The sequence below is a fragment of the Felis catus genome, chromosome C1 (genome assembly GCF_018350175.1).
Source record: "Felis catus isolate Fca126 chromosome C1, F.catus_Fca126_mat1.0, whole genome shotgun sequence".
Taxonomy (NCBI): Eukaryota; Metazoa; Chordata; class Mammalia; order Carnivora; family Felidae; genus Felis; species Felis catus.
Window position 1 is genome coordinate 78,600,699 of NC_058375.1, and position 18,145 is coordinate 78,618,843.

At 35.9% G+C, this 18,145-nt stretch overlaps 1 protein-coding gene across 20 annotated transcripts in view; it reads right to left on the reverse strand.

The window, feature by feature from the left end:
• The window catches only part of EVI5 (ecotropic viral integration site 5), a 241,613-nt gene that overhangs the window by 125,099 nt on the left and 98,369 nt on the right, over positions 1-18,145 (reverse strand). For 17 of the 20 annotated variants that reach the window (XM_045036203.1, XM_045036194.1, XM_045036193.1 and 14 more), the window contains one exon: positions 7,703-7,787. In XM_045036203.1, the coding sequence (XP_044892138.1) occupies positions 7,703-7,787 (85 nt within the window). The remainder of the gene's footprint in view (positions 1-7,702; positions 7,788-18,145) is intronic. The other 3 variants (XM_023258908.2, XM_045036201.1, XM_023258904.2) reach the window with 1 other exon arrangement.

Genomic DNA, 18,145 nt, shown 5'->3' on the forward strand with positions numbered 1-18,145 from the left:
TTGTTATTTTATGTGTGACTTCAGACTACAAAATAGCTTGAGGAGAAGGAAGTGTTTTTCATTTCTTGGCTATTCATATTATATTCAGCACAGTGGTTTAGACAAATAAGCAATTAATAGATGTTTTTAAGTCTGAAAATCCAAAGAAATAAATGGCATTCTCAAAATGGTCTCAACATACTTCATCAACAAAGTAAAATATTGTTTATCCTAGGACTTAGAAAATTAAGTTCAACCAGACCATTGATTGAATAAAGTTAATGTTACAATAGAAATAATGCTAAAGTATCACAAAATTTAGAACTAAAAACATTCACCTGGTTTCCCCCGTCCCCTTTAAATCTTCTGAAATTTTGCTATAAATAATAAGCTAAATTTATTTTTCTCCTAACATCTACCCAAATCATACCCAAATATCTGAAAATGACTTTTTAAATAAACCAATTCCTCATGTATGTGGCATTTATTTCATCATATATTGATAAATATAATATGCTTTATCGGTATTAAAGACTATTTCAGGATTACCTATTAAGTTTTGAGTGTTTCTTTTTTGAACCAGTACCACAGTATTTTGGTAATTGTACCTTTGTAATCCCCTTTAACATCTGGTGGAGCTAATTTCTTCCATTCTTATATTTTATTTATCCTCCAAAAACCTTAACTACTAGTTTACTAAGTTAGTTAAGATAGTGTGTTTTGAAGTTAGGTAGGTTTAGGTTCAAATACTCCCTCTACCATTAACATTCAGCATCTTAGACTCTCCATTTACTCATCTAGAAACTTAGAGTAGGGGTGCCTGGATGGCTTAGTAGGTTAAAGGCCTGACTTCAGCTCAGGTCATGATCTCACAGTTCATGAGTTGGAGCCCCACATCAGGCTCTGTGCTGACAGCTGAGAGCCTGGAGCCTGCTTTGCATTCAGTGTCTCCCCCCCACCTCTCTGCCCGTCCCCAGCTTGCACTCTGTCTCTCTCTCAAATATAAACATTAAAAAAAAATTCAGAAACTTAGAGTAATAAAACATACAGTGATATGGGATGAATAAATTTTTCCCATAAATGAGACAGCATAACACCAAAAACTTGATTAATGATAAGCATTGCTCATAATATTGTTGAAGTCAGGCACGAATACTATTTTTTAACTTTTGTCTATTGTTTAAAGTATTCTTTAGATTTTTTTAAGGACTGGATTTGCTAATGAATATTTGATGGGGGAAATCATAACTTTATATAACATGGAGTTCTTTGTGTCTCTCCCCTGTACATATCTTTTTTAAATACCTTAATGCAAAGTTTTTCAGTGATGACGTATTTTTCATTTAGGTGGTTCTTACATATGCTTTTATTCTTATTTTAAGTGGAATTTCTTTTTCTCAGATATTTTTGAAGTGTTTATTGCTGATATATAGGAAAGTAGACTAAAATCTATCACTTGACTGATTTCTAATTTTTGAGTATCTTTTTAATATTTCCCAGAGTGAATTAAGAATGTTTTCTAGGGGCGCCTGGGTGGCGCAGTTGGTTAAGCGTCCGACTTCAGCCAGGTCACAATCTCGCCGTCCGTGAGTTCGAGCCCCGCATCAGGCTCTGGGCTGATGGCTCGGAGCCTGGAGCCTGTTTCCGATTCTGTGTCTCCCTCTCTCTCTGCCCCTCCCCCGTTCATGCTCTGTCTCTCTCTGTCCCAAAAATCAATAAAAAACGTTGAAAAAAAATTAAAAAAAAAATGTTTTCTAAACTTTAAAGTAAAAATCATAAAGAACAAGACTAATAGATGCATACACTTAAGAAAAAAGAGAGGGAGAGACATTTTTGCCCTACTAAGTTAGAAAAGAGAAAATAAGATGGAGAGCCAGAATGAAACACCTAATGTAGCCACCAAGGTGTTAGTGGAATAGAAATTCACTGCCAAAAAGAAGATACCCCGGAAAAACTCTTTAAGAGATTTACTGAATGTATATCAAAAGTCTTAAAAATACTAATATCCTACAATTCAATAATTCTACTTTTTACAACTGGCTAAGAAAACATAAGGTGCCAGAAATCTTTATATGCAAACACTCAAACTATATGCACGCTTTTTAATACCGAAAAATGAAAAAAAACAAAAAACAAAAAAAATATACCAAAATGGGAGAATTTTACTTTGTAACAACTCAATTTATTTTTGCCAACTTACTCATTTTATGAAATAACCTAAACATAATAATCCTCCTCTTGGACAATTCACTGATCCTATCAACTTTTCACTGTCCCCCACTCTGATGTGCTCTCTTCCCTCTTTACAAAGTTTAATTTCCAATCATCATAGATGATCCCTTGCCTTTATCCTCCCCTTTGCCCACTCTCCCTTCGGAGTTAGCACATTTGCCTGGTAAAACAACTACTGAGTCAACATACTGACAACTCTGTGTCTGCACCTATGCTGGTAAATATGACTGAAGAAAAATAAAAACCATGACGTTTATTTAAATTAACCATCACTAAATTCAGTTGGACTCTTATTTATTTACTTAGTCTGTTCCTTCTCTCACCCTCTCAGATCACTGTTTCCTACTTGGCACCTCTTTCTTCAAACCAGCAACCCTCCACCCCACTGTCACTCTCAGTTGATAATCTTATTTCTAATTTCACTAAAATAATTGAAGCAATAACAGAACTTTGCAAACTCCCACAACCACATCCTACATCTTACCTACATTTTTCCCATATATTTTAGATTCTCTCATTATTGTGGATTAACTATCCATGTTAGTAGACCAAATCTCCTACCTATGAGCTAAATCCTAAACCCTGATGACTCCAGCAATTACCCCTAATTCGCCCGTCATGAATTTTTCCTACTCGGTTATCACCATAAAAATGTGGTTATTTCTCCCATCTTAACAAAAAGTAAAGAAAAACCAAAATTTCCTCAATGTCGTGACCCTCTCTCTAAGCTCCTGTCCCATTTCTCTCTTCTTTATAGCAAATCCCTGAAAGGTATCGATACTCCCTATCTCCAATTTTTTCTTGTTTCATTCAAATTTTAGTTCTCACCACTTCTCTGCTCTTTTCCAGTTTATCTTCGTGTTGATAAATTCATTTATTTCTCCATTTTCAGCTCACAAGAATACTCCTTAGCATTGACACAGTAAAATCATTCTTTTTGAAACACTCTTTTCTCTTGGCTTTTAGGATACTATACCTCCCTAGTTTTCTCCAGCTTTGCTCTCATCTTTCCAACTTAAATGTTGGCTTCCTCTCAGGCTCAGCTCTTGAACTCTCTTCTCTATTTCATTTACACTCATCCCCCAGGTAATCTCATCCACTCTCATGGCTTTTACTGTCATCATTCTGTCAATAACTGCAAAATTCATATTTTAAGTCTGTCCTCTCTTAAATTCAACTCTGAATATTCAAGGCTCTACTTGAATATCTCCTAGGCTTCTGATACTTAAAATATCTCACATTGGGCTTCTGATATTCGTCCCCAAACCAGATCCTCCTGTAGATTTCTCCATCTCAAGTAGTGGAAACTCCATTTTTCTACATACTAAAGCCAAAATGCTCACTTCCTAACCCTCTCACACCTCCACAATCAACTTGTCAGCTTTATCTTTAAAATCTATTCAGAAAATAATCACTTCTTACCAAGTCAGTACAAGCCACCATCATCTCTTCCCTGCAGTACTTCATCAGCCTCTACTTAGTTTTCCTGTCCCCTGCAATCTACTCCCAACACAGCAGCCAGAGGGATCCAATGAAAACTTCAGTCAGATCTTCTCTTCCTCCACTAATACCCCAAATGGTTCTCCAAATTAAAAGCCAAAGTCTTCACATGTTCAACAACCTACACTATCTGCATTGCACAACATCTTACCTCCTGTCACTTTCCTCATCATGCATATTGTCCCATCCACCATGGTCTCATTATTCCTCATGGGGTACAGTCCTGACCAGATTCTGCTCTCCTTCAAGATACCTATATATCTAGCTCTCTCATTTCCTTCAGATCTTTATTCAAAAATAATCTGGTCAACTTCTCTAAATTTTTAATCCAAAAACTACCATTTTATTCTCCCTTACCTGAGGGTTTTTTTTTCCTCCATTTAACACTTATCATCATCTAAAATATTACATATTTTACTTTTTTGTTTATTGTCTGACTTCCATACTAGAATGCAAGCTCCATGAGCACATAAATTGGTATATAGCAGAAACACATATCTAGTGTCTGGAACACTGCTTGGACATGTAGTAGGGCCTGCAAGTATCTTTTAAATGGATGACTTCTTGAATAAATCCCTTTGGATGTTATTACATAGCCATTAGTTTTTTAATGAAAAGTTTGTGATGCTACAGAAAACTGGGCATTCAAATCCTTCTTATATCACAATGCATTAAGTCTCTTTTGGAAAGCAGCACAGTGCATACACTGAGGAATATATATGGATCTTAGTAAAACATAAATCAGAATTCAAATCCTTGACTTTCACCATTTCCTAGCAATGTGACCACTAGCATATTTTTGAGCTTACTGAAGCTCAAAAAGATGAGTTAAGAACCCTCTCATGAGGTTATCAGAAGAGTAAAAGTAGGTGATGCCTGTAAAGGACCCTTTACATATTAACTGTTAAATAAATGTGTCATTACTATAACACTTCACACTGACTGTTAAATATAATTCCTGGGTAATTCAGATAACATTTATTTTTTTATGCCAAGCAGTGAATACACAGTGTTTTTACATTATTCTCTGTTTTCCAGCATATCTAGAATACTTCATAATTTACCTTCTGGCTAAAAACCAGTCAGAATCTCTAACTCCTCCTATTTGTAGGGCTTAAAACTCTATGTTCCTAAAGCACAAAATTTAAATATGAATATTAGATTATTAATTCATATGTCAGTCTTAAATAGAGTGGGGGAATAAAGGTTTTTCTTTTTTAAAGATTTGTGAGGTACCCATAAGCTAGAATTTTAATATTTCTTACCTCCTCCCCCTCAGGTGGAACATCAATAGATTGGAAGAAGATACTGATAAAGCTGTTTCTATTAACAAAAAATTTCACACAATAAAATGTAAGATTCTCCATATGAAACCATTATTAACAAAATCTTTCTATAATACTTCGAGAGGGGGTAGAAAATACTTAAAAGTTACATTTTCATCAGAGAGCTTCCAGATACAACTCTAATAATAAAAAGTTAACAACCCCAAGGTCTTAGAATTTAAAAAAAAAAAAAAAAAAAGGAAACCTTAACACATCAATGGCTGATTTTTTACTTCCGTCTCAAAACATCAAATAATTTGATGATCATATACTATTTGCTTGTGTAAAAAACAGTGTAAGATTCTCTCTGAAGGCTTTTGAGGAGGACCAAGGCAAGAAAGCACTAGTTTAAGAGAACTCATTTATTTGCACAAGGGACCTTGGGGGGGAAGGGAAAAGGGAATGATTAAGTAAATGGCACATCCCTTTGGAGAGAAAGGCTCAAATAATACATGGATAACTAACTGTAAATGAGATGGTCATCTGATTATGACTGAGATGAGTTGCCAGGTTCAAGTAAAACATCAGAGAGACTCAAGCTTATATAAAGTAAAACAAAAAGTAGAGTACAAAAATTATTGTGGCTTTGTCCTTTGGGGGGCAGGAGTGAAGAAAGAGATGAAAATGGTACAAGAGTAAGAAAAAAACAACATGGAAACAAAATTTTATAAAAGAACAAACTACCTGACATCAGCAGACTTTATTTATCCAATGTGTTGACTAACTTTTTGAACTTTCATTTTCCCCCACCGAGATTCTTCTCTATAAATACTTATGCCATCTGTTTTTCCCTAAGACACATGGAGCTGGCATTCAAAAGTATTCTGTGAGGTATATGAACTATAAAACTTCCCCGAAAACTCAAGTTTGAAAAAAAATTCAAATACAAGATAAACTGTGCTAAAGATCTTTCTGAAAAGGCCTCTTGGTATTACTACTATTCATGCCATTTAAGTTTAGAAGAAATTTCTTTAAGAGCAAAGATGGTTCAGGGGCGCCTGGGTGGCTCAGTCGGTTGAGCGTCCGACTTCAGCTCAGGTCACTATCTCACGGTTCGTGAGTTCGAGCCCCGCGTCGGGCTCTGGGCTGATGGCTCAGAGCCTGGAGCCTGCTTCCGATTCTGTGTCTCCCTCTCTCTCTGCCCCTCCCCCATTCATGCTCTGTCTCTCTCTGTCTCAAAAATAAATAAACATTAAAAAAAAATTTATAAAAAAAAGAGCAAAGATGGTTCATAGATCTGTGATTTTTTTTTTTTTTTTTTTTTTTTTTTTTTGCAATCACATAGCATGGTGAAATGAACAGGATGGCTTCCCATCCTCAGATTCTTGATTTGCAGTTCCGAATATTCGTGGTGTGCGATAACCCATACTCTCTCCCCACTCATCAGGATGACGTACTTTTCCACTTTCAGTAGGTTGAAGTGGAGGGTATGATTTAATATTACTCTTACTCATGGTACCTAAAAGAAAAGCAAATGGTAGAGCAGCAGTTGGGTGACAGAATTTTTTAAAAGGAGGGAAAAACATCGACACAGGTCTTTTCCTTCTCTCTCTCAAAAATGTAGAAGTATCTATTTCCAATTGACAGGGAATACTGATAGAAATGAAAATAAAACACCTAGAAAAGGGAGACAGATGAGAAAGAGGTCACAAAGAAAAATAGGAGTGGTTGTCTCCAAAGAGGCTTTTGAGGAGGACCATGGCCAAGAAAGAATGCCAATTTAATAGAACTCATTCCCTTAATTGTAAAAAGGGCCTGTGGAATGTGAGTAATCAAGTGGTATTTTACAGCAAAGGTGACATGGCTAATTAAGTATAAGTAAGGTGATTAATCATCTAATGCCTTGCCAGGTCTAAATCAAAACTCAGACACATTAAAAGAGTTAAAAAAAAAAAAAGGTGGGGACACTCACAAAACTTATTTTATTTGCATGTGCGTGTGTGTGTTAAGGGGGAGAATACAGACACATAAGAAATTGGATCAGTGAGTCACTGAGTTCCTTCATTAACTCATGCTTCTTACTCATTATCCCCATCCTAAAATATCAGCATAAAGCCAATACAACTATCCTTAACTCCCAGCTCAAACAACGCCAAAGATCCTCAGCTTAAGAATTTTAAGGTATATATAGGATTATATATCCCTTAAGTTGGCAATCTACCTATTTCTGTGGAGAGTTCAAAAGTATAACCTTGGCTTACAGATGAGAAAATTCAATTAGCCCAAGTTTCCGCAGCTCTAAGGCAGCCATAATTAGTTCTGGTGCAACGAGTTTGATCTACCTTAGACTACACTACTGTTAATCTATGCATGTTATGGAATAACTTCTCTGCAATTTTTTAAAATATGCTTAAATGGAGTGATAATTATCTTCCCCACAGAAGTATTTTCTCCTGGTGGACCATCAACAAATCTGGAAATAAAGCTGCTCTCACACTAGAATGAAAACCCCTTGTTACATTATTCTGGTTTTTGAAAGGTTCATTTTTAACTATAATCTAGTGGGATGGTAAATCAATTTACCAGTAAGTCAATATAAACATTATTGCTAAATTTGCTCCAGAAAATAAATATATCAAATATATCAACATAGCCAATATATATATCTATATCGATATCGATATAGATATAAAAAACACTGACTTCAATAAATTTATGTTTCGTACTTTTAAAAGTCCTGAGATGCTTACTTTAATTTCAACTTGCTCTTCCATTTCTTTAGTTTTTATTGTAGTATATTCCTTTTCAAGCCTATGAAGGAAAAAAAAACAAATAAAGGTATGTTTTCACTCCCATATAGTTACTAAATTAAAAAGTTTTAAACCACATATTAACACAAAATATAATTCACTAGGTTCCCCCAACTTGTAACTTGAGATACTTCATTTTAGAAAAATCATCTGAATAGTTACATGGATTCCTACCAAAAAAAGTTACTTTACAAATAACAAAAAATGAGACCCACACAAAAATGAACTTTAGAAAGTGATATATACAATGCACCAAAGAAGGGAGTTTACAGATTACATTCTAAACTGAACAGTCCTAAACTTATTAAAAGAACTGTCAGTCTTCCTCAAATTAAAATATACTGGTAGAGTTCAACTGGAATTTAACCAAAACAAGTACAAAAAGTGACTGTAAAAAACTTATAATGGGGAAAACGAACAACTCTTCTTAACAAAAGGATTCGTAAACATATAAAGAATGAGGTGAATATAAAAGTCACCACTAGAATTTCACAGCAACCCTCACAGGCAAGAAAAATCAATGGACACTAAAATTAGTGGGTAAAAGTTTAAGCATAGACTCAAAGTATCTCTCTCAGAATATTTAGAAATGACAAGCGGAAAAACAGTAAATTTGTAGTATAGTATCCTAGTAGACAGCACCTAAACCAACTGATTACGGTTAACACCACCAATGATACATACTGACATCTTGCACCCCGTTAAGATGTATCAAGAACAGTACCTCACCTCTATGATATCCTTCCAAAGAATGCATATCCTCAATCTAATCAAGAGAAATCATCAAACAAACCAAAACCAACAAACCACTGAACATCTCACTTCCGAAGTATCAAGGTCATGAGGGGCACCTGGGTGGATCAGCCAGTTAAGTGTCCAAAATAAGCTCAGGTCATGATCTCACAGTTCGTGAGTTCAAGCCCCATGTCAGACTCTGTGCTGATAGCTCAGAGCCTGGAACTTGCTTCGGATTCTGTGTCCCTCTCTCTCTGCCCCTCCCCTGCTTGTGCTGTTTCTCTCTCAAAAACAAAACATTAAGGGGCACCTAGGTGGCTGGGTTGGTTAAGTATCCAACTTTGGCTCAGGTCATGATCTCATGGTCCATGAGGTCGATCCCACAATGGGCTCTGTGCTAACACCTCAGAGCTTGGAGCCTGCTTCAGATTCTGTATCTCCCTCTCTGTCTGCCCCTCTACCATTTGCACTCTCTCTCTCTCTCTCTCTCTCTCTCAAAAATAAACATTAAAAAAAAATTTTTTTTTAAGTATCAAAGTCACAAAAGATAAAGACTGAAGAAGTATCACTAATTGTAGGAGAGTAAGAAAAAACAAACACTAGAACAAACAATCCTTAAATTTTTATAGAACCACAAAAGACCCAGAATAGCCAACACAATCAGAAAAAAGAAAACCAAAGCTGGAGGCATCACAATCCCAGACTTCAAGCTGTATTACAAAGCTGTAACCATCAAGACAGTATGGTACTGGCACAAGAACAGACACTCAGATCAATGGAACAGAACAGAGAACCCAGAAATGGACCCACAAACATATGGCCAACTAATCTTTCACAAAGCAGGAAAGAATATCCAATGGAATAAAGACAGTCTCTTCAGCAAGTGGTGATGGGAAAACCGGACAGTGACATGTAGAAGTTTGAAACTGGACCACTTTCTTACACCATACACAAAAATAAACTCAAGGGGCGCCTGGGTGGCACAGTCGGTTAAGCGTCCGACTTCAGCCAGGTCACGATCTCGCGGTCTGTGAGTTCGAGCCCCCGTCAGGCTCTGGGCTGATGGCTCAGAGCCTGGAGCCTGTTTCCGATTCTGTGTCTCCCTCTCTCTATGCCCCTCCCCCGTTCATGCTCTGTCTCTCTCTGTCCCAAAAATAAATAAACGTTGGAAAAAAAAAATTAAAAAAAAATAAAAATAAATAAATAAATAAATAAATAAATAAATAAATAAACAAACTCAAAATGGATGAAAGACCTAATAATGTAAGACAGGAAGCCATCAAAATCCTTGAGGAGAAAGCAAGCAAAAACCTCTTTGACCACAGCAACAGCAACTTCTTACTCAACACGTCTCCAGAGGCAAGGGAAACAAAAGCAAAAATTAACTACTTGGACCTCATCAAAATAAAAAGCTTCTGCACAGCGAAGGAAACTATCAGCAGAACTAAAAGGCAACAGACAGAATGGGAGAAGATATCTGCAAACGACATATCAGATAAAGGGTTAGTATCCAAAATCTATAAATAACTTATTAAACTCAACACCAAAAAAAAACAAAGAATCCAGTGAAATGGGCAGAAGACATGAATAGACACTTCTACAAAGAAGACATCCAGATGGCCAACCAACACATGAAAAAATGCTCAACTTCACTCATCATCCGGGATATACAAAGCAAAACCACAAGAGATACCACCTTACACCTGTCAGAATGGCTAACATTAACAACTGAGGCAACAACAGATCTTGGCGAGGATGTGGATAAAGAGGATCTCTTTTGCACTGCTGGTGGGAATGCAAACTGATGCAGCCACTCTGGAAAACAGTCTGGAGGTTCCTCAAAAAACTAAAACTAGAACTACCTTACGACACAGCAATTGTACTACTAGGTATTTATCCACAGGATACAGGTGTGCTGTCTCAAAGGGACACATGCACCCCAATGTTTACAGCAACACTATCAACAATAGCCAAAGTATGGAAAGAGCCCAAATGTCCATCGAAGGATGAATGGATAAAGAAGATGTGGTATATGTATACAATGGAGTATTACTCGGCAGTTAAAAAGAATGAAATCTTGCCATTTGCAACTACATGGATGGAACTGGAGGGTATTATGCTAAGTGAAATTAGAGAAAGACAAATATCATGACTTCACTCATATGAGGACTTTACGATACAAAACAGATGAACATATGGGAAGGGAAGCAAAAATCATATAAAAACAGGGAGGGGGACAAAACTTAAGAGACTCTTAAATATAGCAAACAGAGGGTTGCTGGAGGGGTTGTGGGAGGACGAATGGGCTAAATGGGGAAGGAGCATTAAGGAATCTACTCCTGAAATCATATTGCACCATATGCTAACTAACTTGGATGTAAATTTAAAAATTATTAACTAAAAAAAAAAAAAAAGAAAAACAACAAGCAAATGCAATGTACTATTTCTGCAGCTCTGCTCTAAGTGTAAAATTATCTTTACAAGATGTATAGGCCATACAAAAACTACTCCAAGTTACTCTTAGGTCTTACTGTGGACCAAAAATGTTAATAACAAATTTAACCACTAGGCGCTGAGTGGCTCAGGTGGTTGAGAATCCTACTCTTACTTTCAGCCCAGGTCATGATCTCACGGTTTGTGAGTCTGAGCCCTACATCAAGCTCTGCATGGACACTGCAGAGCCTGCTTAGATTTCTCTCTCGGCCTCTACCCTCCTCACATTCTCTCTCTCAAAATAAACAAATAAACTTAAAAAAATTTTTTTAATAAAAAAATAAAAAGTAACAAGTTTAACTACTCCTAATACTAACAAGACCAGGCCCCCAAAAACTTATATAACTACTGTCAAAAAACAAATTCTCCCTCAAAGGATAAAAAATCTATTATTTACTATAAAGTCTCATTTAACTGATAACTTTTTTTTTACTGTGATAAAATACACATAGCAAAATTTATCATCTTAACCATTTTTAATATACAGTTCAGTGATATTTAATATATTTATAATGTGCAACCAACACCACCATCATGTCCATAGTTCTTTTTTTTCATCTTATGAAACTGAAACTCTATACCCTTGAAACAATAAAATCCCATTCCTCCCTCTCACTAGGTCCTGGCAAAACCATTTTACATTCTGTCTCTATAAATTTGAAAATAGTAAGTATATCATATAAATGCAATCACACAGTATTTGTCCTATTGTGACTAGCTTATTTTACCCAGCATAATGTCCCCAAGTTTCATCTATATTATACCTGTGTTGAGAAACTTTTTATGTGCTTATTGATCATTTGTATTTCTTCTTTGGAGAAATGCCTACTCAAGACTTTTGCCAATTTTGAATCCAGTTGTTTTTTGCTTCTGAGGTTTAGGGGTTCTCTATACATTGTCGATATTAATCCCTCATCAGACACATGATTTGCAAATATCTTCTCTCATTCTGTGGGTTGCCTTGTTAGTCTAGTGAGAGTGTCTTGGGATGTGCAAAATGTTTTAATTTTCTCAAAGGTCAATTTGTTTATCTTTTCTTTTGTTGCCCGAGACTTTGCTGTCAAATCCAAGAAGTCATTGTCAAATGTAATTCTAAGCTTTTGTCCAATGTTTTCATCTACGAGTTTTATAGTTTCAATTCTTACATTTAAATCTTTGATCCATTTTGACTTTTTAAATTTTTTTAACTGTTTATTTATCTTTGAGAAAGAGGGAGAGACAGAGCGCAAACAGGGTAGGGGAAGAGAGAGGGAGACATGAATCCAAAGCAGGCTCTAGGCTCAGAGCTGTAAGCACAGAGCCCAACACAGGGTTCAAACTCACAAACTGCAAAATCACAACCCAAGCAAAAGTCGGATGCTTAACCAACTGAGCTTAACCCAGGCACCACAATCCATTTTGACATATTTTGTGTATGTTGTTAAATAAGGGTCCAACTTTATTCTTTTGCATGTGAATATCCAGTTTTCCCAGTATCATCTGCTGAAGAGACAGTCCTTTCCCTAGGGAATGGTTTTAGCACCTTTGTCAAAAATCACTTGATCATGTATGTGAGGGGCTATTTCTTGGAACTCTTTGGTCTATACATCTGTCTTTATTTCAGTACCCTGTTTTGATTATGATAGCTTGGTAGTAAGCTTGGAAATCAGGAAGCATGAGCCCTCAAGCTTTGTAGTCCTTTTTAAGATGGTTTTAGCTATTTGGGTTCTTTCAGTTTATTTATGAATTTTAGGATGGAGTTTTCTATTTCCGCAAAAATATCATTGGGATTTTGAGAGGGACTGCACTGACTCTGTAGGTCACGTTGGGTAATACTGATGTGTTAACAATATTAAGTCTTCTAATCAATGAACATGGAATATGCTTCCATTTATTTATGTTCTCTTTCAGAAACATTCTGCTAGTTTTCATTGTACATGTCTTTCACTTCCTTGGTTAATTCTTAAATATTTTAGTCTTGGGAAAAAAAGAAAAGAGGGAAACAAACCACAAAAGACTCTTAATGATAGAGAACAAACTCAGGGTTGACAGAGGGAGATGCATGGGAGATGTGCTAGATGGGTGAAGGGTACTAAGGAAGGCACTTGTGTTCAGCTCTGGGTGTTGTATCTAAGTGATGAATTACTGAATTCTACTCCTGAAACCATAATTGCACTGAATGTTAACTAAAATATAAATTTCTTTAAAAAGGGTGAAAGAAATATTTTATGATTTTTGATGCTATTGCAAATGGAATAATTTTCTTAATTTCCAAGTTGTTCATTGCTAATGTACAGAAATGCAACTAATTTTGTTTACTGCTAGTTAGTTGCATGTGTTTATCAGCTCTGGGTTTTTTTGTTTTGGTAGAAGAGTTTTTCTATATATAAGATCATGTTGTCTGTCAACAGATAATTTTACTTTTTCCTTTCCAATTTGGATGACTATTTCTTTTCCCCTTTATTTCTTTTGCTACTTCCAATACTATGTTTAACAGAAATTGCAGTATCAAGGATCCTTGCCTTGTTCTTGATCTTAGGAGAAAAACTTCTAGTCTTTCACCAGAGTATGATGTTTGCTGTGGGTTTTTCATATATGGGAATGGCTTTTATTTTGTTGAGGTACTCCTACTCTGTTATGTGTTTCTATCATGGTAGGATGTTGAGTTTTGTCAAAAACTACACTGATAAATTTTTGTATGTTCAACTATCCTTGCATTCCAGGAATAAAACCCATGTGACAGTGGTGTATAGTCCTTTTAGTATGTTGCTGAATTTGGTTTATTCAGTATTTTGTTGAGGACTTTTACATCAATGTTTACAAGGAATATTTACCCATAGTTTTCTTTTCATGTAGTACCTTTATCTGGTTTTGTTATCAGGTAATGCTGACCTCATAAAATGAGTTAGGAGGTATTCCCTCCTATTTTTTGAAAAAGTTTGAAAATATGTTAGTCCTTCTTTAAATGTGTAGTAGGGGCGCCTGGGTGGCTCAGTCAATTAAGCGTCCAATTTCAACTCAGGTCATGATCTTGCAGTTTGTGGGTTCAAGCCCCATGTTGGGCTCTGTGCTGACAGCTCATAGCTTGGAGCCTGCTTTGGATTCATGTCTACCTCTCTCTCTGCTCCTCCCCCACTGTGCTCTGTCTCTCCCTCAAAAGTAAAATAACATTTAAAAAAAAACAAAAAAAAACGTGTAGTAGAATTCACCAGTTAAGCCAACAGGGTTTTCTTGTCCAGAGACTTTTGATTACTGATTCAATTACCTTACTAGTTATAGATCTACTCAGATTTTCCATTTCTTTCTGATTTAGTCTTTGTGCGTGCATGTGTGTGTATTAGTCATAATCACTTTTTAAGATATTTTAAAAATTTTTTAAATTTTAACTCCAGTGTAGTTAACATACAGCATTATATTAGTTTTAGGTATATAATATCTACTCTTAAATTATATAGAAAACAGCATTTGGAATTACAAACAAAAATTACAGTAATACTAGCTTTTAGACTAGTAATTGTTCTTTTTTAAAGTATTAGCCTCTTAAATCATGTAGAAAACAAGTAGTAATAATCCAGTTACAATAACAGCTTTTATAATTGCCCATGTGTTTACATTAACTGAGATCTTTATTTTTTGATACAACTTTGATTTACTGTCTAGTGTTCTTTACTTTCACACTGCAGGAATGAGCATTTCTTGCAAGGCAGGTCAATTGGTAATGAGCTCCCTCTGGCTTTGTCTGAAAACGTCTTGATTTTTCTTCACTTTTGAGGGATGGTTTTGCCAGATATAGGATTCTTGGTTGACAATTTTTTTCTTTTTTTTCTTTTAGCACTTTGACTACATTGGCCCATTATCTTTTGGCCTCAAAAGTTTATGATGAGAACTCTGCTTGCAGTCTTATTGACAAACCCTTGTATGTGATGATTGGCTTCTCTTGTGCTTTCAAAATTTTCCCTTTTGCAAATGTGATTATGATGTGTCTCAGTGTGGGTCTCTTTGACTTCACTTTACTTGGAGTTCTTGAACCTTCTTAGATGTTTATATCCATGTCTTTCAAAAAATCTGGGAAATTTCCAGCCATTCTATCTTCAAATATTCTCTCTGCCCCTTTTTCTCTCTCTTCTTCTGGGACTCCCACAATGTGTATGTTGGTACCCTTCATGATTTCCCACAGGCCTCCTATGCTCTGTTCACTTTTCTTTGATCTTTTATCTTTTTGTTCCTCAGATACAGTAATTTTCAATATTCTACCTTCAAGTTCACTTATGCTTCTGCCTGCTCAAATCTGCCTCTCAATCACTCTTTTTCATTTTAGTTCCTGGACCTTTCAGATCTAGCAGGTTTTTTTTTTTCGGGGTTTTTTTTTTTTTTTTTTTTTTTGGTTTCTTTTTAGGTCTTTTATCTCTTTATTGACATTTCCATTTTGTTCACACATCTTTTTCTTGGTTTTCCCCACATCTAACTTCAGTTTTTTAAGCTTCTTTTAAAATCTCTGTCTACTACATCTGCCATCAAGTCTTTCAGATATAGTTTCTATTTATAGCTGACCCTTGAATAACATGAGGATCAGAAGTGCTGTCACCCTTGTGCAGTTAAAAATCTATGTGTAACTTCTGACTCTGCAAAAACTTTACTAGTGTTGACTGGAACCCTTCCTGACAGCATAATGAACATATATTTTGTGTATATCTTACAATCTTACAATGAAGGTAGTAGCTGCAGAAAAGAAAATGTTATTAAGAAAACTATAAGAGAAAATACATTCAGTACTGTACTGCATTTATCAAAAACAATCTGCATGTAAGTCAATGAGCACAGTTCAAACCCGTGTTGTTTAAGGGTCAACTTCTCCTCCCCTCCCCCACCTTTGGCCATACTTTCTCTTTTTTTCATATGCCTTGTGATTTTTGTTAAAAACTAGATATTAGAATCTAGTAATGTGGTAACTCTGGAAATCACATTCTCTCCCTCTCCCAGAGTTTGCTATTTTTCATTATTGGTTTTGTCCTTTTTACTGTTATCGGCTGTCTTTTTGCTAATGATCAACCTGAGCTGTACAGTGTCCTAGGACCTTTCTGAGCCTTTGCCTGAGCACACACAATCACTTTCTAATTTCCCCCATATATGCAGTTGTTTTTCGGTGTCCTAGTCTTTCCTGTCTGGCTCCCAAAAGGGGAAAACAAGAAAAAAAAAGGGAAGAGAAGGATGACAGCCCTTTAAATCTCTTGGCTGCAATTTCAGCTGGAGGAAGAGAAGACTTGCAACAATGGAAAGCAGTGTAACAACAATGGGGAGAGGTATAACACCAATGACTGCTCACTTCCTTGTACCTGTGATCAGAAACAGAACAGCAACCAGCAATCAGAACACACAGATCCCTAGTATCTGGAAGACAAGGTCATTTTTGTCCACCCTGGTTCCCCCAAGTTGCATGCAGGTGCTCCAGGAATAGAAACACAGCTGCATGCCATGTGGCTGAAGGGTGGAAGATGATACCAAGGGTGTTAATGTGCTAAAAGTGGAAAGTGACCAAACTGAGCACAATTCACCATCCAACCCTTCCCCTAGAAGTTACAAACCTTCAATAAACCCCAGAGTTCCAAAACAGTTGTATCAGATTCTGCCACTGCAACTGTTGTCTAAAAGGGAGACAGATTCCTGGTGTTTTCTATACTTCACCTTCCCACAATCCTCTGTCCACAGTGACATTTTAATGTAGGTTGTTATGCCCATTTTGAGGCTTAGGAAGGTTGGAAAACTTGCCTAAGGTCAAGGCAAGGTTGACTGCTACACTACCATGCCTCTTATTCTGGTATATCTAAAAGAATTTGATATCCAAAAGAATTCATAAAAAAGACTCTCAAGAGGTGCAAAAAGCTTTGATCAATGGCTTCACCGTTGAAGTAAGTTCACAGTTTTCACAAGTGCCTATTTTTAAGTGGGTATTTTGTTATATGTCAAGTGATAAATGTTATCGTTATTCACTCACGCTACTAAAACAAAACATTAGAAGTCATCATTTAACCCCAACACAGTCACCAAGCATGTTCAATTCAATCTCAACAATGCTCTAAAATACATTGTTCTATCTTCATCTGCATGGAGAGTGTTTTTTAATAAACTTTATTTTTGAGAAGAGTTTTAGATTTACAACATAATTGAGAAGAATATATAGTTCCCATATACCCTGTCCCTAGTTTCTCCTATGTTTAACATCTTACATTAATATAGTACATTTATAACAATTAATGAACTAATATTGATACATTGTTAACTAAAGTCAATACCATATTCAGATTTCTAAGTCTGTCTAATGTCCTTTTCCTATTCTAAGATCCCATTCAGGGTATCACAGTATATTTAGTTATCGTGTCTTCTTTGGCTCCTCTTGGCTATGACAATTTTTCCGATTTTCCATGATTTTGATGACCTTGATAATTTGAGGAGTACTGGTTGGGCATTTTGTAGAATATTCCTTAATTGGGATTTGTCTCAATTTTGTTCACAATTATATTGGGATTATGGGTTTGGAGCAAGAACATCACAGAAGTCAGTCCCATTTTCATCATATCATATCAAGGGTATAAACTATCACCAGGATATCACTGTTGATTTTGACCTTGATCAGTTGGTCAAGGTGTGCTTATAAGATGTCTACAAAGATACTTCAAAGTAGCTACAGAGCTACTTTACTCCCCTTTTCCTGGCAGCATTTTTAGGCCTTCATAATAGCTTGCCTAAACTACTACAGGAACCTCGTAACTGTTCTCTCTACTGCCAGTTTCATAATTCAATCTTTTCTGTATACTATTACCAGGATGACATTTTTAAAATGTTGATTTGGATCATGCAACTCCCAGAGCTAAACTGCTTCAGTGTCTATCCATTAAATTCAGGTTACATTTCAAAGCTTACTAAAAGTAACCAGGGCTCTTGGGAGAAATTACTTGTTCCTGTGCAGGATCAGGTAAGGCACAAGAGGAGTCTAGAGCATTTTTTCTATCTTAAATAAGGATATTCTCAAAGAATCATGGGAATATGTTTCACTGGACAAAGCAGAGACAATTTGAGAGTGATGGATTATAATTCACCAAATAAAAAAAGAGCCTACAAATTCACTTATATAAATAAATGAATTAATATATTAGA